Source organism: Microtus oregoni, unplaced genomic scaffold (genome assembly GCF_018167655.1).
Source record: "Microtus oregoni isolate MIOR12 unplaced genomic scaffold, Mior012 000024F_ref0000369, whole genome shotgun sequence".
In the NCBI taxonomy this organism is placed as follows: Eukaryota; Metazoa; Chordata; class Mammalia; order Rodentia; family Cricetidae; genus Microtus; species Microtus oregoni.
The window spans coordinates 33,120,805-33,147,897 of NW_024543083.1; the positions used below are offsets into that span (position 1 = coordinate 33,120,805).

Genomic DNA, 27,093 nt, shown 5'->3' on the forward strand with positions numbered 1-27,093 from the left:
ACTCACATAATTTTTCAAAGCTTTTAAAAATATTTATGTGTGCGTTTTGCCTTCAGGTATGTCTGTGCACATGTGTGTAGTGCCCATGCAGACCAAAAGAGGGTGTTGGATCCTCTGGGACTGGAGTTACACATGTTGGTTAGCCACCACGTGGGTGCTGGGACCCTAACCAGAGTCTTCTGCTAGAACAACAATTACTCTTAACTGCTGGGCCACCTCTCCAGTCCTACCATAAATATTTTTAACTGTTTTCTAGAAAAGCTAGTCTAAAAACTCCTGGCTGGGATCAGAGGGTTGGGAAAAGCCAATCTGAGCAATGGGCATTCCCAATTCTTCATCAGACACACTGGATGATGTGTAAGATGGGAGGCCGGGATGAAGAGACGAGCTGCAAAGACACAGAGCCAGCTCGCTCGGATCAGCAACCTGGACATCGGCAGCAAATGGGAAGAAGCTCGCATACCTAGTGAGGCCCCAGCAGTAGAAGAGGAAGCGAGCCAGGAGTGGGCAAGGGGATTTAAGATTTCTGGTGCTCTGGTGATAGGAGCTCTGAGAAACATATTACCACAGTTTCTAGTCTCTGTAGCCTCATCCTGTGAACTTGGTACCGTCTTCACTGTGTGGAAAAAAGGGTGACTTGAGACCACCCTCTGATTTCTGTAATAACCACAGTTTGCTTAAACATATCTCCTGCTGTTAGCCAGAACCTTAAACAGAAACCAGCTCTGTGGTCACAGCTGGGGAAAGTCCCGAGGACAATGTGTGTCCCTGTGAGTCTCCTAGTTTTACGTGTGTGTTTACTGGAGGAAGAAGAAGCAGGGCTTTTAAAGTTAACCTGGGAAATCCCTAAGCACACAGAAAGTTTCCAAGAGCAAGACACTTCAAGGCAGTTAGTTAGAAAGTACCTTTCGGATTCAAAGAAGGAAAACCCACTGCCGCTCATCTAAGACCACTTTCTAGCGAGCTTGCTATACATTAGATCACAAACTGACAAACCAAAATCTGCAAATGAGACATATTTTGGAGTTTACTAGAGAAAAGAGTCGAGAGAGATCATTCTTGGTATAGACGCATCATATATTCTGATATAGACTCAGAATCTATTCAGATGTTCATATAGACCCATCTTATATTCCGCTAATACAAACTGGGGCAAAGTACAGAAATATGTGTTCATGTACAAGAACCATCCATCCATATGTATCTGTATGTGACATGTGACTCAAAATGCATGTTTTAATTTCTTATGAGTGGCTTCAAATTTTAGTTTGCTCTCGTTGAACCTTTGAGTCATAATACATAGAAACGGAAATGAAAAACAACAGCACAAGGCTGGTCATCGAGGTATTCCACAGTCCAGCACAAGGGAAGAAGATGCAGGAGGAGTCTGGTTACAACTCAAAAAGAAAGCTACAGCATTTTCAATAACTGACGTTGTTCAAATACTAACCATTCCCCAAACTACATCCCGTGTCCTAGAAAACCTAGTAGATAGAAGAGAACTTTTAATGGGGCTAGAGAATGGGAAAAAAATCTCATGACCACAATTTACCTTCAATAGAAATTCAAGTATAAAAATCAGTATATATTTTGAAATCTGGCAAGAGAAAAACTCTTATGTCTAAGGTATGGGGATCATTGTATTTCCAAAGCTCCCGTGTCCCACAGAAAAGCTCAAGAACGCTATTAACAATCATATAACTTTTCTGCAGCTCTTATAGAGTTCTCAGAGCACTTTACATCTATTATTACACTTCGCAGTGCAACTAAGATAGCTTTATAGACTGAGATGCAACAGGCGTGTAAGTGGGAGGCAAGGCTAAATATTAGAAGGAGATGAATTTCCTCAAGTCAAAACGTTTAATTCATTTATCTGAAACAAAACCAACTTGGATGCTATACCTCTGAGCGGGTTGCCTTCTTGAACAGAAAAAGGATAGAATTTTTTTTTCATGTGTCTGCATCAGCCGTTCACAGTACTGGAAAGAAATCCCAAACTTCATTAGAAGATAATTTATTATAACCACAAGTAGAACTTTCCATTTCTTAGCAGAGATGCGTTCCTCTTGCTAACTGGCTGCATGAATTCCCTAGAGCCGAGGAGTAAACTTGTTTAGGCAAACGGGCTGCGGGCAGAGCAGCTTGTTCTAGCTGATCTATCTCTAACTGCCTCCGTTTCTTTGTTTTGGGGCCTGAAAGCCATGAGTTTATCTTAGCCGCTTCCTTCCACTCCACCACCTGCCAGTGGAAGAGTCTTCCATTTTTTCCGAGTCTCTTCCAACCTCTGCTGGGATTACAACTCTACTACCACTAACCCCTAACTGATCCTCTCCCCGCTCCAGATCCACCCTAGACATGGGTCTAGAAGTTCTAAAGTTCTCTTCATCACCCTTCTTCTGACTACCAAACCCAAGACAAACTTTGTGAATGGAATTACGAACTGCCAATGGCACCTACGGCACCAGCTTTGTTTATTGCTGTTATTTTCTACATGATTCAAGCAAGCCTGGCCACATTTGCGATGTTTTAACATACCTTCTTCCTCGGAACATTCTACCCAGTTCCGGGGTTTTCCCCAGTGTCCTCTCCCTGGATCCTCAGCCCTTTCTCCATGTGAGCACTGCCTGTTCTGAACCCTGTCTTTGCTCACATGTTTCTGACGGCTCTTTTACTTTCCAACATTCTTCCTTTCTCCCTGAAGACAGATGGTGAGCCTCTTGGGGACAGAGGCTGTATTTTCTCATTGTTGGATCCCCTGGCTGGCTAACTGGATATACCAGATACATACCAGTTAAGACATGCTGAACTACAATACATTATACTTCATTGTTAAAAATAAATGAGAAGGCAAGAAAGGTCATTCTTGGCTCAAGTCTTAAAAAAAAAAAAAAAGACAGAGGCTCCAGTGCACTCAAAATACTGTTAGGCTCTTAATAAGCTATCAACAACCAGTAAATTACTGAGCCAGCGAATGCAATTCAAAGCATTACATCCATGAGTCATGCTGGCAGCTGGGCAGCTCTCTCCGGCTGCTTGGGTACAGAATATTCATCAGAGACGGCTCGGGAACAGCCACAAGGATGAGCAAGTTAACCGCAGAGTTAGATGTCACAGCTGGACCAACAACCCAAAGCAGGTCACTAAGCTTTGCAGGTGGCTTGCTTATGTGAATGACACAGGCAAGGGAACAGCCGTCAGGCGCCGGCAATCCAACAGTCCCTGGCGGAATTAAGAAGCCCGTTCTCTGCGAGGGGTGCAAGAGGGTGGTGTGTGCCATATGCATGCTGTTCGCATGCTGTTTGTAAAAACATAAAGAACTGACAGAAAATGCTCTTAAGAGAGCTGACTTAACATAAATGGACTAAATTGTTTGTTACTTTATATTGAGTTTTCAGTGTTCAAAGAGGAAGAGAAGCTATGGTTTTCTCTTTGGTTTCTTGCATGTGTGTGGTGTTGACGTGTCTACGTGGAACCTAGAAGTTTCCACTAAGTGTCCCCTTCCGTCACTCTCCATCACCGATGGAAGATGAAGGCAAGATCTCTCTTGGTGAGTCCAGAGCTCGCCAACTTTAGTCTGGCTAGTTGCTTGGGGGTTACAGGCAAAGCTGCCACAGCTGCTTGGCTTTCACACCAGTGTTAGGGACCTGAGCTCTGTTCCCTGCAGATTGATCTCCCCAGCTCTGACATTGTGTGTGTGCATGTGCGCACGTGTGTGTGTGTGTGTGTGTGTGTGTGTATGTAAAGGAGTTCAATCTTAAAAATAAATTGCATTCAGTTAAAATGTTTCTGACGGTAATTATATTGAGTCTTTTGAAATATGTTTTCAAAGAAGGGGTATCCTTAATAAAAAAAAACTTCAAGGAAAGTCTCAGGAGCAGATGCAAAGATAGCGTGTCAGAGAGATTTATTTGATGGGCAGCGACGATTCTTAATAGAAATGACAGATGAAAAGAAAGCATGTTATTTCTAGGTTCTGCTGCAGACGTGGAAGAGAATAGAACGTGGGAAACAACTGGCCTATGGAAGGCATGAAGAGGGACAGGAAGGGACATTGCAGATAGAAGGAAGATGGATCAGGCAATGGTGATATCTCCTGAAGAGTGATGGAGAATATTGAGGTTAAACAGTAACTGAAGACACTCCAGTGTGATGATGAGGTACTGGGAAAACTCCACAGCAGTCAAACGAGCCAATAATACTTGAGGTTTTAATCAACAGGACTGTAGGAAAAGACCTTTGGCTTATTATGCCATTAAATTCTAATCCCAGCCCTGAGAGATAAGTATTGTCAAACCTACTGTTAAGAATCAATAACTAAAGTTGGAGAAGGTAAATGACAGATCAAAGATCTCATGTCTAGTAATAAAGCCAGGGGCCGAACACTGGTAGAACTCATTCATTCATTCACTGAAAAGATATTTACCAGCTTGGTCCTGCAGACCTGGAAGTACCTAGTGAAGAAAACAACGTTCTCCATCTCAGCTTATCATCTGATAGGAGAGCTAATACACTAAATCAGCCAGCAACTAATTTTGAGATCTGATGAGTACTATAAGCGAAGTGGCCATGGAGAAAGAACAGAACAGAACTTGGCATAAGAAATTAGATGCCAAGGGTAGAGAAGTCCCACTAAGTATGATGTAAAGAACGGGGAAGATCCAGCATGATAAAAAGGAGAAGGCAGGCGGGAGGACAGCACACAGAGGTCTTGAGAAGGGCCCACACAGGTGGGGGGCAGGGCAGCAAGAGGAGGGCTGCAAGGCAGAGTCACACCAAGAGCTGCTGCAAGTTACAAGTTTGCACTTATTTCAACTACAATGGAAAGGGACAGAATAACCTTGTTTGGGCTTCTAAAGGATCACACTGGTTGCTGTGTGAATAACAGGCAATAACAGAAATAGTGAGAGCAGCTGGGTGGTGGTGGCATGCACTTTTAATCCCATGAGGCCAGCCTGGTCTACAAAGTGAGTTCCAGGACAGCCAGGTTTGTCACAAAGAGAAACCCCGTCTCAAAAAACAAACAAACAAAGCATAAAAGGAAAGAAAAGAAATAGAGCAGTTAGCAAGCTTCTGCAATAGTTCAGGAGAAACATGGTTGATGGAGAGGGACTGTGGGGGTGGAGATATAAAAAATAGCTCTGAGAGCGCTCAGATATGTCCTCGGTGGTGACAACCCAAAGCCTCTTTCCTGTGAACTGTGTCTGATGTGATTTTCTTACCATGTGTTTATATCAGAAATTAACTATGCTGCACTGGTGTCTCACACCATGTATTTTAACACACAGTACACACGACCACACACAAATGCCTACTGGTTGAGTCGTACCTTTGCCACTTTCTTGGGTTTATACGCCTCTGAGCCGTAGGCTTTATAAACACAGGTGAGAACTCTTTCACAGGTTGGTTGTGAGAAGTGTTCTAGCAGCTCCAGAATACTAGGACGTCCTGGCATGCAGGAGAAAGACAACGATGATGGACACTCTCCGCTCACCCTACCTTTCCTCTAACCGTGGCATAAGAACACAGAGAACGCTGGAGTACACGGATAAGAGCTATGTTCGGATAATGGGAACAGACTCAAGCTTCTTACAGACCCTGTAACCCGAACTAAAGAGCATTTACACTGCAGGTTCAACCTTTGCAACATCCACCTTCATGCTTGACTGGGAGGGTTGCCAGATAAACCATGGGATGCCTAGCTAAATTTAGATTTCAAATAAGCAAAAAAACCTTAACCTATGCCCATAGTTGACAACAATTTATTCTAATGTTTTTAATTATGTATGTGAAATTCAGACTTAAACTAAATATACTGTATTCTCAGTTGTTAAATCTGGCAATCTTATGACTGAGGCTCCAGTAGGAACAAATTGTCCAAAGAGTCTTCCTTCGTACCCCCATGAGATGCTGACAGATCTCTGTATAAGATGGGTGTCTCTCGCCATCACAGTGCCGTTCCTCCATTTCCACAGTTTTTCATATTTCATTCATCACTACTCAGTCTAAATACCAAGTGTATGAATGTCAAAATCCAAGGAATGGTACTATATTGGGAATGTTGCCACACAGCCGTAAAGAAAGCTGGTCCACGCGTGTGTGTCTGTGGGTGGATACAGTGGTGTGTGTGCAGGTGGATACAGCGGTGTGTGTGCCTGCTGTGTTAACCTTTTAAAACAAGGATTACCGTAACAGCACATCAGGAATTCCTTTTAAGAGTTTTCGAGTCACAGCGAACTAAATTTGCATTCACACTCATGAAAGCTACTTAGATCCCACAGTAGTAAAACCAATTATTGAATAAACTAGAAGAGAAGGCTCTGAATTCACTCAATAAGCACTGTCTATCAAAAGCTAAGAGCTGAAAATCCTTCACTTAAAAACTGTAACACGTGAAAAGAGTTTAAAAGTGTAGGCCACTGTTTCCTCTGAGGACTCCCTCTTGCATATAAGCAACTGTTGGGATTTCCGTTTCGGTATTGGGGGAAAAGTCCCGGGAAGCATAAATCCAATTAAGAACATGAAATGGCCAAAGCAGCAATAGCATTTGCTACTGTTTCACGAGAGGAGCTTTCTTGTCCCAGAATGAAAACACACAGAGAAAGTTCTGCCATTCGATAGACAAATTATTAAGTAGTATAGTTTCTTTTCATTCTGGTGTAAGCTCACTATTCTATTATGGACTAGAAACAAAATATCATAGACTGATGGTAGTCTTGGGACCACGTTTTGACTACCACCAATGTAGGAGACCCCAGAAATTAATACTTCATATCTTCAATATGATGATAAAAATAGAGACCTCCTCCTCCTGACAAAGGTCCGTTTATTTTACTGAAACAAAGGCACAGATATTTTCTTCATTCCTAACACCCTCCCTGAGTCTAAGGTTCTATAATAACAGTAGCTGCCCCAAGTTTAGAAAGAAGAGGATATGTGCTTACTCTTCTTGGCGTAAGTCATTGACGCTGCGGTCCAGTGAGATCATGTCACTTGCCACCATGTTAAATCCAAACTCCTTAATGCTGGCTTGAACTGCTTGCTTGTATTCTGGTCCCAGAACCAACGGCTTGGCTTTCTCTCCAGGGCCGCCAACCACTCCGTGAGGCTCGGGTTCTTTGGGTTCAAAGTTCCCCAGGACCCCTGGGCGTAGCACAGGATCATGGTAGGTGAATGTCTGAGGCTTAAAAGTGAGGAACTGCCTCTGTATTATGTCTTTTTGGGAATCTCCTCCAGCATGACGCTCCTGTTCATTTTTGGCCTTGTTTTTTCTTCTAATAGACTCTAAGTCCACTTCTACTCCTTCAACATGAGGCCATGGTACCACAGGTTTGAATCTGTCATCCCCGGGAGCTAATCCATTGCCTCCTCGTTTAGGCATGGGGTTAATGGCATCTCTGCCTTCCTATACAAAAGGGAGGGGATATACAATGAGTACACGAAAGATCACCAACCACAGCAGAATTCAAGATACAAACTACCATGTTCAAGAAAAGGTTGAGGTGAGGATCAAACATTGTAAAGTGTGAAATGCAAGCGGGACATCCTGTGAATCAGGATGGTGCACTTGAAGACATCTTTCAGATTGGGAAGTACGAACCCAAACAGGCTATTTTCTCACCTTATTATTTCAAAATAAATGAACACATTTTTTACTTGTCTCTTTATAAATTCAACACTCTGTAAAAGATTTCTCAGTGATTGAGACAGACACTTAATTGGTCTTTGGTACAGCAGCGCTTTTCAGTGAGCTGATATATGACAAGGAGAACTTTTGTTAGCAATACGGCCATATGGTAGCAGTGATATCAGATGGATGTCACCCATCAGCCAGCTGGCTTTGTGCCCCAAATGGCAGAGGAACAAGGTAAACTCATGCATTTGGTCCCAATTCAGAACTGTCTACTCAGTCAGAGTTTGGCTGAATAGCTACAAAAACAAACAAAACCCAAATAACTGTAGCTAAGCCACCACGTTTTTTAAAAGCTTCTCTGTATTTGACTTTGCCATGTCCAGGTCATATGGCAAAGACAGGCCTGACGTGGAAGAATATTCAGCAAGTGGTGCTCTATCTTCAGTTTGGACCCTCTTCACCTTTTGGCCAGAAATCCTCAGTGCTTTCTTTACTTCTGAAGTACAATACGCTAACTTCTTGCTAAGCCACTGCCATTCTTTCCACAAAGCGATGTTTCTCAGCATTAGCACCATCTCAGGGGACCTTAAAGAATACTAAAGTGCCCGCTGCCGGGCACTGTGTTTTAATTGGTCTGGGCATGTGGAGTTTTGAAAGTACCCCGGATTGTAATACGCACCCAAGCCTGAGAGCTACGAAGAGCTACTGGCTTAAAGGCAGAGCGTTAGCTGTAATTGGGCATGGGAGACAAAGGGGCCAGCACAGCTGGGTAGGACACAAGGCACCCTGTGAACTGCATAGTAGGCCAGCTCGTCTGCCAGGTCACCACACACTTCAATGACACCCTCCCCTAGCAGGTCAGTAATAGAACTAACACAACCCCTCCTCAAATTTTTAAACTGAATGACCCTGAGAATTAAAGTTCAAAACTTGATTTTAAAGAATACGTGAGAGCTCTAGGTACAACGGGGATGTTTAGGTTGCTGTCCACTTTTACTTATTTATTAGAGACAGAGACTTCTGTAGTAAGTTATTCCAGATGGGAATGGGTAAGGAGTGGCTAAGGAATGACTTTAGAGAATTCAAAATCAGTTTTTTAAAAAATTCTCGGTTTATTTGAGTAAAAGCATAGTATTCGATACGCTACCGATCCAATAGGCAGACAAGGGAAAGCAAGGCTTTCTGCCTTTCCTTCTGTAGAGGCAAACATAGCTATCAGCTGCTTACGAATTTCTCCAGAAATGCATATGAGCATACATGTGTGTTTATATAACAAGCGATTAACATGGAACGCAGCTGTTAGTTACTCCATTAACAAGAACCTGCAACATGTTACAATAGATTCAAGGGTAAACCCAAAGAACAAACAAGTACCTAAATGTCAAGAAGATTAGCTCACACAGGGCAGCAATCAATTGTATCCTATTATACACAATTTCCATTTTGGTGGATAAGAATCCTTTGTATATATTAGAAAATGGCCCCAAGACAACAAAAGGATAAAAAATCGGAGAACTGGGTGAAATAAACCAGTCATCATTTGGGGTCACTCTAAACTTTTACACAGTTGTCCCTGAAACATGAAATATAAGGTACAATAGAGCTTGACTGTATTAACATGAAGCCTTTCTTCCAGAAGAAAGGGCTTTTGAGCCCCAGGGCGGTGTAGGAGAGACTTAGCTCGAATCTAACTTTTGAGCCCTAATAACGTCAGCCGCAAACAACTAGAAAAAGAAAGGGCAATGGAAAAAGAGAACAGAAGAGGGGAACTTTGGGGGTGGGGAGAGAAAGAGCCAGAGGGTGGCAGGGGCCCCAGAAGGGCAGTGGGAAAGGGGAACAAGTGAAATAAAAGATCTCTTACACACACATGAAGACGCACGGAAATGCCACAATAAAGCTCACTACTTTTACATAAAACTTAAAACAGTAAGAGTAAATAACTAGAAGGCCATCTTGCCAAAAATGTTCACGAAGGATTGGAGAGGACCTCAGGATCAGCCAGTCATCAGAAGAACACATCCTAAGTATGAGCGATCCTGTCATAGAGGGGCAAACATTGAAGCCCCGGTGTGATGGGGGAGTGCCGCTTTCTCTAATCTGTTTCTTGACTTTGTCCAAACGCCTGCAGTATTGCAGATGAGTCAAACAGAAATCACTAGTAAACACTGTAGGGTGTGAGAACAACGTTTCTGACATCGAACCAAATTTAACACAAGGAGAAGGCAGGCGTTCTCTCCCTTCGATGTTTCGTATTGGGGGTGTGAGAACTGAAAAAGCTGGGGAAGGAAACGGTACTGGATATGGATGAGAGGTCTGCAGAGCCATGCTGCCACTAACTTACTGTGGGCAATAAAATTTGGTCCCCATAATCTCATAGGGAGTGATACTATTAGGAGGTGTGGCCTTGCTGAAGGAAGTGTGTCACCGTGGAGGCAGACTTTGAGGTCTCCTATGCTCAAGATACCACCCAGTGTCACAGACCAGCTCTTGTTGCCTTCTGATCAAGATGTAGCCAGCACCATGTCTGCCTGTACACAGCCATGCTCCCCATCATGATGATAATGGACTGAAGTTGTAAACTGCAAACAAGCCACCCCAGTTAAATGTTTTCCTTTATAAGAGTTACTGTGATTATGGTGTCCCTTCACAGCCAAAGGAACCCCAACTAAGACACTTACCTAACGTCTCTTAGGAAGAAGCAGTGTCAGAACAGAATGGAACAGCATATGAGATGGATTTGAGATAGATTCTAACTCCATGTGCACCCTCCACTAACAGGCATTTTGCTCTTTCCTTTGACTCAATGGTTCTTTGTGATTTTCAGGGTCCTATAAGAAGGGTGTTCTCTCTTTGTCCCTGGTAACTGCACTTCCTCCCAAGCTCTCTAACCAGTTTTACGCTGATGTTTTGCTTCTGTTTATTCCCCAGGCCACGCCACACTTCTGACTTTCAACTCTCGTACACCACTGTTTCCTGAACCTTATCCACTTATCTCCGTTTTCTCACTAAACACACCCCCAGTAGACCAGTCACTTGCCTTCCACGACATCGCCGTCTTTTCTGTTTCAGTCCACGGGTCGCCCGCCCTCTATCGGGCCCATGAAGTCTGAAGCCACAACTCACTGTTTTGTTTTTATCTGTTTTCCTGACACTCAGTCCCTCGTGATCTTCTGCCAGGTCTGTCATCTGGGTAGCTCTTGAATTTTACGGCTTTCACTTTCCTCGCTGTGACTTACTTAATTTTGACCAGTCCCCTTTAGGAAATATTATTACGATAGTAGTATCAGTGATGACTGTGCACACTGTATTCCACACGCTTCTCATACGTGAGCCTGTGTCATCTCGTGAGTGAGAGATGATCATGATCACACAGGAGGAGCTGACTAAACTACCTGAGAGCAGAATCAGTACTGAGTGCAATTCAAATCCGCACCCTGACTGGTGAGGCTGAGCCCCACGTCACCCTCATGCCCCCCCTCCTCATGCAGGCACCGTCTCCCCTCATCATCGTTCCTTCCCAAGAGCCGGACAGATTTTCCTGAAATCAATTATAAAGGTATTAGCTTTGGTTGCTTCCATTTTACCCATGGCCACAGCTCTCAGCAGGCATTCTCTAACGTATGGACAAGGCTTTTCTACACCCCAGGCTGCGTTCATGGAACGTCTCTATTATTACCTAAGAAGCAGGGGCTGGCCGAGTTTATCCAAGAGTCAAACAGTACCTTTTGTTTTTTATTTTGCAAACTACAAGGTCTTCCTTACAGCTATTCAAGTTATTGCAGTGTGAAAGCTGTTACAAATGCTAGGTAAATAAATGGGGGTGATTATGTTCAATAAAACTTTATATGCAGTGACAGGTGGAGGGCTGGACCAGGTCCCTCCACCCCTACATTCAACTGGAAGGCTGGTGAAAGGACAAAGGCTATATCTATCACGGCCTCACTATCTCTTCGGATGGAATTTCTCAATAGAAATTTACCAAATAAATGAATCCTAAAACCTGTGTTTTTGTAGAAAGACAGAGAGAGAAGAAAAGGAAAAGACACAATGGAGAATATAGAATTGGGACCCTCAGGCTCGGATCAGCAGGCAGACCCTTCTGAGCAGCGGTTTATGAATTCACTGGGGACATAACTATATTCTCTGCATGATATTGTGCTCTAATGATATATTACAGTGTCAGAGAAACGGAATCTACTGGCTTCTCGAAGCCTGGATGTCATTAACTGTGAAGGTAGAATCAAATACTAGAATTGTCTGTCAAACCCCATGTCAATTAGGAATAATCATGTCAGCTCTTCATGTTATATGATTCAGAGAGCGGCTCGAAAGTGGTGTGAATCTTAACTCCCCTGAGAGACAAGCTGTGCACTCCTTCTTCCAGGGAGTAAACGAGAGTCAGAAGCCTCCATGACTCATGGTACTATAATAGCGGCTGACTTACTGTACAGCCAACGTCAATGAATCACGGTTGGCTAGGAAGGCAAAGAGAACCAGAAGGTACTTTTGCAGGATGGTTACATTCACAAAGGTGGAAAAGGACAGAAAAACACAACCACTTATCACAAGGCGGCAATGTGAGACAGAAGTGAGGTCGGACTAGTCAGATTCCACCTTACCTTATAAAATGCTCCCTGCCCCGAACCCCCAAATCCTTTCTATGTGTGCCATTTTTTCTCGGATGATCACGCCTTAGTACAGATGACACTAATCTAAAAGGACTATAAAAATGGTCTTTAGAGCAAATGACAGTAATCTAGAGCGGATGTGAAATCCTAAGTCCCGAGAATAAGCTTATGTAGTCACAGCCCTTGGTAAGCAACAGTTTAGAGAAAATAGCCATTGCTGAACGGCATCCCCTTCATGAGCCACAGAATTTAAAACGTATCACAGGGGAAGTTTTATTTAGTGGCTAAACACTCTCTTAACCCAAACAAGCAAGTACCAAAGAGAAATTTAAAAAAAAAAAAAACACCCACTCCTTTAACTGGAAAACTATCATTTCTTGGGCTGCACTCGCCACTCACAATGGAAGAAACAGACAGAGGAAGGGAGGCTGTCAAAATCAGCTTAGTGCTACCAGTTTTAAAGGAAACAGTATGCTTGCAGGCAGGGACACTTTGGCCTCTAATCCACATGTGGCCAGATGTGAGTGAGCATGTAGGATGGGGATGCTCAGGCCTTGGTGTTCTGCTTAACGATAGCTGGACTCTAAACTAACCCACCCGATAACACGCTGACCAGACCTTGAAGTGTTTCTGCTTTCAGAGCGCCACTGCAGTGGTGGCCCTACTGGACGCTGGATGGCATGAGAGAGAGAGACAGACAGACAGAGAGAGAGAGAGAGAGAGAGAGAGAGAGAATTTGTGTGCATGCTTGCACATATGTGTGCAGGGGCTAATTTGTGCTTAATTGGGGCTTAAAATTGATAACTCCAAGATTAAACAGAGATCCTTCTTACCAGCTCTTGAATATCTAGGGCAGTGGTTCTCAACCTGCGGGTCGTGAACCCTTTGAGGTCACACAGCATATATTCTGCATATCAGATATTTACACTACAACTCAGCACAGTAGCAAAATTATGGTTATGAGGTAGCAACAAAGTAATTTTATGGTTGGGAGGAGTCATCACAGCATGAGGAACTGTATTAGAGGGTCTCAGCGTTAGGAAGGTTGAGAACCAGCGCTCTATGGTATCTCTTGTAAGGAATGCCTCTATTTCCAAACAAGACTCTAGAACCAGGAAGACACGTTGCCGTGGCAATGTCTATATGAGGGGCTAGGGCAGAACTGAGGTGTGGTTCTACGTTCAGGACACTTACATAAGCATAGAAATTCCATACAAGCCTTGGATGTGATGCAATAAGATAAAGGATCTCAGAGGTTTTTTTGAGGTAGATTCTCACTAGCTGCCCAAGCAGGGTCCGGGACTCACTCTGGAGCCCAGGCTGGCCTTGAGTTGTAATCCCCTTCCCTCAGTTTCTCGAGTCACTGAAATTAAAGTCCCGTGTGATGAGCCCAGCTTCATTTGTTGTTCTAAATGAGGCATCCCTCTGCACTGACACGATCATTTTCTCAAGTAACCCGAGTAATCAATCACATGTCAACAACAAAATAGCCCAAGACGGCATATTTAAAGGCTCTGGATCTTTGTGCTAGCTTTAACAGTTTCTTCCCCATTGTTAGGATAAGAAAATTTTGTGATTTTCCTGACTTCATGAAAAAAAAATCAATTGTACTGAAAACACTACATACTCAGTAGGAAAATGCCCATTAGTTTTCGGGAATCAACCAGTGGAGTGATGATAAACTCCCTAAAGCCATCTAAAATTATCTCCGTTTCCTCATGTCTGGTCCAGACATCCTTTTTAGGTACCTCCTCCTGGACACTGGCTCCCCTACTTAACGGATGACAAGGGTACAGAGTCATCCCAGGAACGCCTAATCCACTGAGGCTTTTCCTTCAGGTGAACAAGTCCTGGGTGCTCCGAGTGCAAAACTGATGCTCACTGTAAGCGGTTATCATCAGCTAAGAAACTGAACAGGGGTTTGTTGTGATCCAGCTGCCCTCACTCCCCCCTGACTGACAGAGGAACTTCCTTGTGGTCTGTAATTGACAAGGATGTTTGTGTTCTTTCTGGCCAGTGGGTCTCTACAGAAGGAGTACAGGTATAAAAGGTCGTGTCGTCGCCCCCCCCCCCCCCCCCCCCCCCCCCCCCCCCCCCCCCCCCCCCCCCCCGTCTTGGCTATCCAGGCTGCGCTGGCTGTAGCTGTAGCAGAGTTAAACAAGTTTTCCTAGTATTCAGTTTGGTACAAAACAAGCAAACAAAAACCCATCAAGCCCGACGTCAGTTCCAGGAGATGGCTCAGTGGATAAAATGTTCGCAAGTATAATGGCCTAAGTTCAGATCCCTGGCACCCATGTGAAAAATAAGGTATAATCTTTCTTGTGGGAGAGGAAGAAAAGGAAACAGGTGGATTCTTAAAGCTTACTGGGCAGTCACCCTAGCCAAAATGATGAGCTTTAGGTTCAGTGAGAGGCCTTGGCCTAGAACAGTGAAGTGGGGAGGGAGAGATGGCTCAGAGGTTAAGAGTACTTGCTGCTCTTGCAGAAGGCTTGGGTCAGCTCTTGGCACCCATATTCAGCTCACAGTAGCCTGTAAGTAGCTACATCCAGGGCGACCCAGCGCTCCTGGCAGGCAAAACATTCATATGCATAACATACAAATAAACAAATCTTAGGAAAATAAAGGTGGAGAACAATTAAAAAAAAAACACTTGACATGGACCTATAGCCTCCACACTCAAGTACATAGGTGTACATATATATATTAGCAGGTATAAACAATATGCGCGCGCGCACACACACACACACAATTACTGACATTTTTGTATGTCCTAACTTTTGATAATAACTACTCTGTGATTATATTCCAGCTTTACATCGGGCTGTTCTCAGTCCTCAAGAGCCATCTCTCCTTGAAGAGTCACCTCATAGGGTCTGGACGTTCTCCCTGTGACACTGTGTGTGTGTGTGTGTGTGTGTGTGTGTGTGTGTGTGTGTTGGGGGGGGGCATCTCTTCTTTTGGGCTTTGGGAAAACTACTTTTCAACTGGCAAGAAATTGTTATTATTACTTTATCAGAACCCAATCCTAATGGACAAATATAAATTTATTTGCAAAGCATGTATTTTTAAAAAATATTTCAGAGACAACAGCTTATATTAACAATAACAGCAAAACCTTTACAAATATGAAAATATTATTTTGTGGTTTTATAGTTGGTGGTGGTTTCTGAGACACGATTCAGGCTGACCTTGAACTTGCCATGTGGCTAAAGATACTCTTGAGCTTCTGATCCTCCAACATCCAAGTGTTGGGATTATAGGCATGAGCTACTTACTATATCATACTTCTTTTAAACTCAATTTTTAAGCTTGTTATTTTGGAATTTTATATTATCCCAGTGATTGGGCATTGCTTACAAGTATCTCTGGAAGCACTATAAGCACAATGGGCCACGAATCCATTCATTTATTCAGAAGTATACACTACACTTCTAAGCAAAACTTAGCATATACAAATGACACCTGAAGTAATTTAAATTCATGAAAGTTACGCTTAAGAACAAAAACAAAACAAATAATCAAAGGCACAGGGTCTCACTACATAGCTCTGATTGACCTGGACCACACACTGTAGAACTCTCAGAGATCCCCCTGCCTCTGGCCCCTGAGTGCTGAGATCAAAGGCATGTACCACCATGCCCATCTAAAACTGTGCCTGGACCTGCGCAAACGTCCATCACTCTGTACTGCCTTAGCATCCACTGACATGTTTCTTCCTGGTCAGGCAGAAGTCATTTTATTCATCTGGGAGTCCCAGGACCTGGCAGACAGCTGTTTCCGGGGTATGCTTGCACGGGAATCATCGAACCGTGGATTGTCTGCCTTTACAGTACTTCCTGGAATAGATACTGACCTCGGGTGCGTTATCCCTGGGAATCTAAATGAGACAACTGCAAACGGGTCTTCCCTCCACATCTAAAATTTGAATAATCCTTTTCAAAGTTTCCTCTTGTGTTCAGCTTTGGATAAGATATTTTCTGCAACTGAAAGCCTGGTGCGCCACACAGCACGTCATTTAAAGAGGAGAAAGTGAATCTACTGATGCCTGCCTTAGATTTCTAGATGAGCGGCACCCTGCTAAATTTTATACTGCAAACAGACCAGAAAAATCTGAGGTAATGTTCAAGAGTAAATATATTTAAAAAAAAGTGAGAAAACGAAATACTAAAATATGGTTAATATGGTTAATTTTTATGATAGGAACGCCACAAGCAACAAATTGATATTTTTAACAATAAAAGACTATGTTTTGTTTGTTTGTTTTGAGACTCTGTAGCTCTGACTGGCCTGGAACTCTATATGTAGATCAAACTGGCCTTGAACTCAATAGAGATCCACTGGCCTTAGCCTCCCGAGTGCTATGATTAAAAGTGTGTTCCACAGTGTCCAAAAAACTATTTAATTGACCAAGATCCAAGTTATTATCAAGGAAACCTGTCAGGAAGCTAGCCCGCAGTGGTGGCGGCATATGCCTTTAACACCAGCACTTGAGGCAGAGGCAGGAAGATCTCCACGAGTTCTTCAGTGGTGGCATATGCCTTTAATACCAGCACTCAGGAGGCAGAGGCAGGAGGATCTCCATGAGTTCCGTAACAGCCCGGTCTACATAGTGAGTTCCAGCACAGCCAGAGCTGTTACACACACACACACACACACACACACACACACAAAAACCCTGTCTAAAAAAACAAATATAAAATAAAAATAACCAAGAGCTTAGGGAACACATACACTACAAAGACATTAAAAACATTTATAAACTCCAGTAATATTTACTTTCAGGGACTTCATGCTTTAATTCCCAAAATGAATCATAAATATACATATTGAAAGACATCTTATTGTAATACTTAATATTAATATTTTTAGGAGTCAAACACAAGTATTAACTAAATGAGCAATAAACCATTTCACAACACATGTCAAGATGCGCTCAAGCTGCATCTGCCAGTCTATGCTGATGTTTCAGCACCAAGAACACAGATTCTTAGAGAAAGGCTATGAAGACCAGGCATTCCAATGTCATTCAAAAACCTCATCCAAGGTAGTAAAAGAGAACTGTCATTTTTAAATAAAGCATTGAAAGCTGTAGCATAGTTATTGTTTAACTCTCAATGTGTAGAAGCCACGTGTCTGTCGAATCTTAAAGGAAAGCTTCTACGTAGAATTTCCACTTTACAGATGATACAGAAGCTATATAGAATATTTTACTAAAGCTGTCGATATTTTATAATCAATCTTATCAGATTATTTTAGACAGAATGAGCTGTTTAAGAAGATGTTTAGAAAGTGTGAAGAGACTAGTGGAAAATTTAAAACAAAGCAAAGGATTTTAAGATAAAAATCTGCGAAGATTTTAAAACATGAATAATGTATGCATGAATATATATTATGTATGCACACGAGAAGCAGAAATATACATTTTAAGACCAAACAGTTTGGAAGAGAAATTAACCCTGCTGAATAGACCCTTCCCAGGAACAATCAAGGCATTTCTTCAGGTGCTGAAGGAGGAAGTACTGGAGGCTGAATTGATGCAGATGAGGCCACATCCCTTCAGCCCACTCGCCTCGCGTGTTAGAACTTTGTTTTAGCGTGCGCCAATCAACTCTAATTTCTTCCCCAGAACTGCACAGGAAGATTCCCCTTTACTCCACTTTCTAACCCAGCTTCTCAAAGCCTATCCGCGGCATTAATCCCTGGAGACCATATTCGCCTGTGTGTGTGTGTGTGTGTGTGTGTGCGCCCTTTGACTCTTACTGCCAATATGACAATTTTATAACTTAGTATCACTGAAAGGCAAGCAGACAATTTAGCCCTTAATCCTCCTTCCCATCTGGAAGGTCCTGTGAAGCTACCTAACGATTTCCAATCTCCCTGAAAGTCTCATAGGAAAACTAGGACACCAAGAGAATCCTTAAAATTCCTCACCTTTAGGAAAGCACTTTACCCAGTGAGAGGAGAATGAAGTCAAATTGGTGACTGTGTTGGGAGAGAATGTTTAATGTCTTCTTGAAAACTAAAAGAACAATGTCCTGTTGTCCCTCTGGGAAGAAATTCAAGAACAGAACACAATGCTCCCCCCGCCCTGCTTCCCCCCCCCCCCCCCCCCCCCCCCCCCCGCCCCATGAACCGGGGACTTGTGCAGCTGCGGCTGGATAAACCACCTTTGCTTTGAGGTTCCTGGCTCTGCCCTGAATGTTGGGCTATTCCTGGCTCTGCCCTGAATGCTGGGCTCCACAATAGGTCAAGAACAAAGCCTGCAACAGGAACTTTGCAACACGTACATTTCGATTGGTGTAAAATAATTTCCTCTTGCAAATCTAGAAAAAAAAATGAAAATACTTCATTGGGTAGGACAGCTGACCAAAGCTGTACGTACTACCACGTTACAACCACAACCTGTTTTAGGGGAATACGAGACAGTAACATAATCAGAGGAGACCAAACATCTGGATATACATCAGGTTGTTTATGTCATAAACATCTTGATTTTTTTTTTCCTTTTCAACTCTCAGCAGGCCTGGTCTCAGGAGGCAACACTTGGCCAATTATTGTCTAGTTTGTCCCAAGTGTCCTGTGGCCTTCAAGTGAGTATAGATACATCATTAAAAGACAAACGAACCGTCTTTTTACTTGTTATGTGTTTCAGTTTTCCAATATGCCAGATGCTCTGCCTGCAGGAGGAATTGGTACCCGAGGAAGCAGGGCTTATGCCAGGAAAAGCTGGGACCTGGGACCACAAGATAGAAGGATGGGTCTGCTGGTAAGCAGACAGGATAGAAGGCGAGGACGGAGTGTTTTCTGAGTGTCAGGGGGTCCAGACATCACCCTTAGATACTGGTGCCATCTGAGTGACACACACTGACAAGCGCTTTACTATAGCAGACAAGCCGGAAGGGAAGGTAAGTGAGATGTTTTTGGAGACCTAAGGGGAAAAAAATAAAAAAAAATGCTAAAGAAGACAGTGTGAGAGAATTTCAAGACATGCGGGTCCAATGGACCTAACAAACCTGGGCATGATTGGGGTCTTCGGGTTGTTCCCTGCTCTGTTACCCCACACTGTGGGAAATGTAGGCGCTCAGGCTATGCCCTGGCCTAGGACAAGCATATTACAAGCAGCATTTAGCTCCACCTTGAACGCAAATACAAGTTAACCCCACACTTCCTACATGTAGAAAACGTCTCCTTCTCTAGACCAAGCAGCAGTCACAGACCAGCAAAGAAGTTATTCCAAAAGCTAAAGGTCACCTGGAACCAGAGGACACATGAGCATATGAATACCGCTCCAGAAAAAGCAGGCTGGAGAACTAGCGGAGCGAGAGACAGAGAAGAAGGGCGCAACCAGCTCACCCTGTGAGGAACACAGGGAAGGAGACGACCACCCAGGGTCTGCGAGGCAGAGAATTCCAGCTTTCTCGGGGGCGGGGCTGATTTGTTTAGAAAGATGTTGGTTCCTGCTTGTCTCTCAGGCCAACCTCAGGCAGCAATACCTCTTGGTCCAGGTCCCTCCTCCTCGCTCCAGGTGTTATTTACACAGAGCTGAGCTCCCGCCTACCCGGCTCTCCTTGGCACCTTTCTATCTCCCAAACTGCCCTTCACATTAGTCTCTCCTTCCTCAGCCAGAACAAAAGCTTTATTTGGGCAAAAACCTTGCACTTTCTTCTCTCCTTTTCACAGTACAAGCGCCTGACCAAACCTGAAACCTCTAGATGGTTTGTTTTTTAAAACAGGGTTTCTCTGTGTAACAGCCCTGCCTGTCCGGGAACTCACTCTGTAGACCAGGCTGGCCTTGAACTCACAGAGATCCCCCTGTCTCTTCCTCATCAGTGCTAGAATTAAAGGCGTGTGCCACCACCGCCCACCCGGCTGAACCCTCCTTTTTATAAGCATTTAACAACAGCGTTGAGGCATTTCAAAAAAGACTGTTGAGAATGACTTACACTTTCTAGGAGCTGAGAAATTGACACAAATAATTAATTTTCGGAGCCCTTAAAAGCCAATTAGCAAATCCACTGATGTATCTTTCGTCTGTCTTTTAATTACATTATAAAGTCTGGCTTTGGCACACACTAGTGCCAGAGAAATGGCCGACTGTGACACCGAGCAATGAGATCGGCCTCGTCAGAAGCCTCTGCTCCTCTGGCGTAAGGCTATAATGAGATGGGCCTCGTCAGAAGCCTCTCTGCTCCTCTGGCGTGAGGCTATAATTTCTCTTGGCAGCACGCGAAGCAAGGGGAGGGGACAGTTCCAGCACAAAGAGGCAAATCAGTCTTTCTGAGAATTAAAGACTAAAGTCTTTAGTCTTTTTTTTTTTTGTCCTATTTAAGCGGACAGTTCTGAAATGCTGACTTTTGAGCTGTCAACCCACAGCTAAAGAACACCCAAGCCTTCGATGACCAGCAGGATCGCGGAGCGTGCAGGTGACTGGGGCTTCGTTTGCAGTCTACTCGAAGAGAGAACTTATCAAATACTTGGCTCCACAAAGATGGTCAAAGATCATTACATCACCCTGAAGGACTTGCTGTTTCTTAGGACAGGTTAACTGTGCTAAAGACTGGAGTTCTGGGGACTGAAGAGAAGAACCAGACGCCAAGAGCACAGGCTGATTGATCTATCCAGACGACCGGGGTTCAACACCCAGCACCCAGATATAACATCACTACCGCCTGTATTTTCAATTCCAGGGGATCTGATACCTTCACAACAATGCACATTAAATCGATTAAAAAAAAAAAAAAAGACAACCTCTGTTTATTTTTCCCCTGTAATGCAAAATGTATCAATGCAGAAAAGCAAAAGCACCTCCCCCACCCAAAAAAGATAAAGACCCAAACCAACTAGCCAACTGATCAACAGGATACTTTGATTCTACAAATGCAAGCAGCACTCCATTCTCTGCCTCACGGGAGAAAGGTCCCCGTGAAAACTGGAGGGGAACCAAAACCAGACCAAGAACAGAAGAGTGAGGGGCAACATTAAGCCACCGCCTCTGCAGGTTGTAAGGACACACCACTCTAATGCCAGCCTGAGGCACTAGGGTTGAAACTTCAAAGGCAGCCTGAGCTATCCGAGGCCATCACAAAACAACAAGAACAAAACAAAAGCAGACATAGCTTTTACAGAAAATGATTCAGGATGCTTTCTTAATACCCAATTTATTAGGAAGTAAACAGATTCTATTTAGATTATCAGAACATGAAAATTTTGTTGCACTAAATTTTAAATTAATTTCTATTCCTTAACCTTGCTAACTACCAAGCACTATTTCGATTTTATTCTAATGATATTCAAAAATACTTACATTTCTTTCTAGAACACCTTACACACAATTGGAGCGGTCGTTCCAGGAAACTCTGGGTATTGTGGGTTTGTATTTTGTTTTTCTTTTCTTTTCTTTTTTGGTTTTTTGAGACAGGGTTTCTCTGTAACTTTGGGGCCTGTCCTGGAACCAGCTCTTATAGAACAGGCTGATCTTGAACTCACAGAGATCCGCCTGCCTCTGCCAACTGAGTGCTGGGATTAAAGGTTTGCGCCACCAAAACCCAGCTAACTCTGGGTATTTTAAGAGAGACGCTAGCTGTTGAGCAACAGGAACAAATGTGTCCATTACTCGGGGAAACAAGCCGGTTCCATAACTGGTTTGAACAGGGTGAAGAGGAGGCAACTTAACAAGCGCTTTTACGTCACCCAACCTTCTGAGTGTGCACGTGTGTGCATGCCTGCTGAAACCCAGGACCGTGGCCATGCTAGGCAAGTGCTCTGCCCACTGACCTACATCCCAAGAGTCAACACCATCTCTTCTCATCCCTGCCAGATACCCCCTGACGAAGGTACCATAAATCCTCAGTTACAGGTAAGAAGAAGCAGGTAGAGTTTAGCTGTCTGAAAGCCTTATCAAGAGGCAGCAAAGACAGGAAGCAAGCACAAGGTCACCAGCTTCAGGGCTCACGTTCATAACTGTTCTATTCTCTTGATTTCTCTTGACTATAAAATCTTAGACCTAGAAATATATTTTTGGAAGATAATTCTAATTTCAAAAATGACATTATGCATACATGTTCCTCAAAAGAATGGAATAGACAAGAAATTATGCTGCAGTTAACACAGCTGAAGAATACATCACTTTTAAAAATTTAAGCAAAAAATATTTTTGTTAAGTCTTTGTTAATTTTAAGGGTAGAATACATAACTGGTTACACATAATGCTGATAGCACATGGCCCCGAACACGCAAAAAATAAGTCAACAAAACAAAGCAAAAGTTTGACGCGTTCTCCAGTGGTCAGATTACAAGTAATTCTTTGTCTTTTATCTCAGCTTTTTTTTCATTTAATGCACTTATACAACTCTCTTAAATTACTAAGCTTATTGTTGAACTTGTTTTAAAAATATTTATTGAGAAGAAAATTTGTTAGGAAGTTTATATAATAACCCAAGGTTCCCCGTTCCTCAGCCCTGTAAGGAAGCTCTCTGTCATAGTACATTGCAAAATTTATTGGCTGCCAAAAAGATCATCCTACAAAATGCAAGGACCAAGCAGAAAGCAATTCTATGAGCAATTACGAAGGTCTCAAGAGTCCAGTATGAAAGCATTTGGCTCAAAGTTCATAGACAGGGCATAGGGAGGAATTTTATTTCCCCTTCTTTTTATTTAAGAAAACAAGATTAAGCAGCACTAAAAACAACTACCACCATAAAATAACAATAAAACTCAAAACCAAACCAAAAATACCCTCAAGCCTTTCTCTTTTCACAAACAAAATCTCCTGCAGCCCAGGCTGGCCTCAACTGGATGTGTAGGTGAAGATGACCTGATCTTGCCTTCATCTTGTCTCTTTAAGCAATTTTTTCAAAGGCCTCAAAATAAGATATTGTGAAGTAAGCTATTAATCATTCAAACATCAGAAAGGAAGCACAGAGAACGATACTGTGTGATACCTTCAACATAAAGCATCTGGAAGCCAGAAACCCAAGGTGTTCAGCACAGTGTCTTAAATGAAAACACAAAGTTTATTTGAAAAGAAGGTAAATTTTTGGGTCCTTACTGAGTCTCCCAGTCTCTATCTTCCGTCAGCTCAGTTTTCTTCATGACATTGCTTAACTGGAGTTAGGGTTAACTAACAGTAAGAGACTTGTGGGTTGGTAGAACTCTTGCACAGAAATTACGGCTACGGTCACTGCTCTTGGTGATCCCTCGGGACTCGATGGTAGGGACCCACTGCTGAAGACAGCCCAAGTTCAAGTCACAGAGCATGGAGCAACCAAGCTGGCACTAACCCGGAAGCTCACACCTGGTTAGCGTTCCCAGCGCTGGAAGGTGCTACGCTTTCTACCAACTGAGCTGCAGCCCAGCCCAGACACGTTTTGTTTTAAACAAAACCATAAAGAAACCTTAAAGCTTTATTCAGTGTTTTATTCTTAGCACTAATAATGTCAATATTGTACTTTCAAACCAAATAAACAAATTCACTAGTTGGAAGTAAAATTGTCGATGAGATACAAATATTAAAAATTAATGCTGCATTTTAATTTGAAATCTCAATGTGAATTCATGAGAAAAGGAACCAAACCTATTTCCTTGCTAGGTACGCTGGAAGAGTCTAGACGCGATGCCATCAATAGAATAGGATAGGTCTACTGAGCACCCAGGTCTCAGTTGATGCCGGAAGAGTCTAGAAGCGATTCCATCAATAGGATAGGTCTGCTGAACACCCAGGTCTCAGTTACTAAATACTGTCTGCCACCAAATGGAACCGAGTCTCCTTTGGGCAAGGTCAGAGGAAGAAAATTATAATGTAGGTGGATCTGGCTGCTGGCAAGAAAACGGCACTGAAAACTCTGGGGAGACCTAGAAGAAACATGGTAGTTAAAGGGAAGGATTAAGGATTTACCCTGACTTTTCAGAAGTAATTGTACCTCATTTCTATTTGATGAGGGAACACCGCCCTTTATGAAAGGCCAGCTAACCGCGGTAGTCAGAACAATGCAGTCTGATGGGAACTTAAGCAAATTTTTTCCTTCAAAAGCTTACAGGGAAAAAATAACATCGAAAGAAGCTTTTTAGGTTATTATGATAACCAATTAGCTTGTCAAATTTTGGACTGCCTGGGGTTTTCTTTATGAGAGACAGGTTTATTCCAAACGTGAAATAAAGGAATTAATTCCTAAAGAAAGCATGCGATAAAATGTGGATCCAGTTATTTTAAATTAAAAAAAAACAGCATTTTAATTACTAGACAGAGTTACATCATAGGGTGGTTTTATATGCAAGGTATTATATATAACTCAAGGTTTATTTATAAAAAATATTCTTCAAATACTACTTATTCATCAGATTCCTTTGGCATTTAATATGTCAGAACAATGCAGGGAAGTGGAGGAGCTGGTTCAGAGCTTTTACTGATTTTGCAGGGGACTTGAGTTCAGTTCTCAGGAGCCCATGAGGTGGCTCACAACTGCCTGTAACTCCAGCGCCAGGGGGTTGGGCGCCCTCTTCTGGTCTTGGTACACATGCACGTACACAGGCACTAATACACAGTTAAACAGTTCAGATTTAATAAAGTAGGCTCCGTGCAGAGTCCAGACACTGGTTTGGGAGCCTGATGATTCTTCTTAGTATAAGTAGCAGGAATTTTCGAAGACACTCGTTAGCTAACTCTTAAAGGGCTCATCTTTTATTAAAACACAGTAACTGCTTGTCCTTAGGAAACTAAGTAGGGGTAGTTCTGAGCACTGATTCAGACAAGTGCTGAGGTTAGGATTTGGGGTTTGGTTTTAAAATAATAATCCTGTAGATAAAAAATACTGTGCTATTTTCCAAAAAGATTCAGGGTCGGAAACTAGCAGATTTTCACCAATAACTACGTATTACTGTGACCTCAGTGGCAATTTTATTTAAAACAGTGATGAGGACAAACGACAGAAGGGGACTAATCTGGGCTCTAAAGCGTCAGCACAAATCCCTGTTCCACCACCGTCTTCCACTGTTTAGCAGCTGGCTCTCTGGAAAATGGAGGTGATTGTGTGTCCAACCCTGTGGAGCTGTCAAGAGGGTCCACGGAGGCAATCTTACCTAAAAGTCACCAATTAACCTGATGCAGGGGTTTAAGCTTCTAAGGAAGTATTTGGAATAGTCTGCCTTCCTTGCGTTAAACCCATAATCTCACAAAACCCCGACCGTAAACCAGTATCAAATATAAGTCTGTGGCATAGATTATTTGCCAATGTCAAGATCTTTCCAGTGAAACGAGTGTTCCATTCCTGCACGTGTCGCCGAGGGGCCATGGGCTCTGAGTCTCAGCATGCTGGGGAGCAGCTCCCCTCTGGGGACTGTGATGGCTCCTGGAGGGGAGACAACTGGGCACAGAAAGCCAGACTCAGCAGTGAGACCCTTGCACGGCCTCTGAGAGCCTAGGTTACCTTCCCACTAATTCATCTGTATTGCATTGTGTCAAGAAAACGGCTTGCGACTGAAGGTACCCCCAACCCCCAAACATGCTGCTTTAACAGCTCATGGAGGGAACCACAATAGAGAATAAAGTTGTGAGAACAAAGTTCCGGCTCCTTTTTAAAGCCACACTAAAATGTAAGCACATCTCTCTTTAAAGCAGTCCCTCTGAACAGCAGGAATTAGAGTGCAGGAGAGGCTGAATAAGATGGAATCACGTTGTACTGTGGGAATGGTAATTACCTTAAATCTTTGCCTGTGCCAGAAACGACGTATTATGGCAAGTTAGCATTAAGTCATACATAAAAACTGGTTATATAGCCGGGCGGTGGTGGCGCATGCCTTGAATCCCAGCACGTGGGAGGCAGAGGCAGAGGCAGGCCTCTGTGAGTTTGAGGCCACTCTGGTCTACAAAGCCAGTTCTGGGAGAGCCAGAACTGTTATACAGAGAAACCATGTCTCAAACAAAACTCTCTCTCTCTCTCTCTCTCTCTCTCTCTCTCTCTCCCTCTCTCTCCACACAGACACACACACACCCCAAACTGGTCAAATCTACTACTTTTTAATTTTTCAAAGAAGGTTTAACTATCAATAACTCTTATATAGCTGACATTGAAATATTAATGTTCTCAGTAAATCATACAGCATTTTTTAAGTTTAAAGAGTTTAGCTCAGTAACAGACTGAGCTCCCAAGGTCCAGTTGAAGAGCAGAAGGAGGGAAAAGATGAGCAAGGAAGTCTGGACTGTGAGGGGTTGGTCCTGTTCTAATGGGAGCTCACTAAATCCAGCGAGACCGGGACTGAATGAGCATGCAATCAAACCGGACTCTCTTGAATGTGGTTGAAAATGGGGGTTAACTGGGAAGCCATTGATAAAGGCACTGGGACTTGTTTCTCCTGCATGTACTGGCTTTTTGGGACCCTAGTCTATTTGTCTATTTGGATACGAAGCTTCCTAGGACTGGATGGGGGCGGGGGGGGGGGGGGGATTGGACTTCCCACAGGGCAGGGTTCCCTGTCCTCTCTTAAGGAAGGAGGAGGGGGAGTGGGGGATCGGGAAGGGAATGGGAGGAGGGGAAGAAGTGTAAATTTTTTGAATGGAAAAAAAATTTAAAAATAAATTAATTAATTAAAAAAAGAGTTTAGCTCAGTGACAATATACATGCTTAGCTTGCTGGAGACAGGGTTACATACCTGGCACAAAAATAAAAAGAGCTCAAGTCTAACAGTTAAACAATTATAGAATGTAGTTTTCTACTGATGGCTAACGCGTTAGTCTTAAAGAAACAGCAAACTCTAAGGACTGATTATGTCTCGGCACAGGTATAGCTAACAGCTCTAGCCTATTTGAAAACTCAATCTTAGCACTGGCTATTCTACTCAGGG

General features: G+C 43.1%; 1 protein-coding gene across 2 annotated transcripts in view; it reads right to left on the reverse strand.

Moving 5' to 3' along the window:
• The window catches only part of Galnt7 (polypeptide N-acetylgalactosaminyltransferase 7), a 123,191-nt gene that overhangs the window by 51,873 nt on the left and 44,225 nt on the right, over window positions 1-27,093 (reverse strand). For both annotated transcript variants that reach the window (XM_041673672.1, XM_041673673.1), the window contains exon 2: window positions 6,942-7,402. In XM_041673672.1, the coding sequence (XP_041529606.1) occupies window positions 6,942-7,402 (461 nt within the window). The remainder of the gene's footprint in view (window positions 1-6,941; window positions 7,403-27,093) is intronic.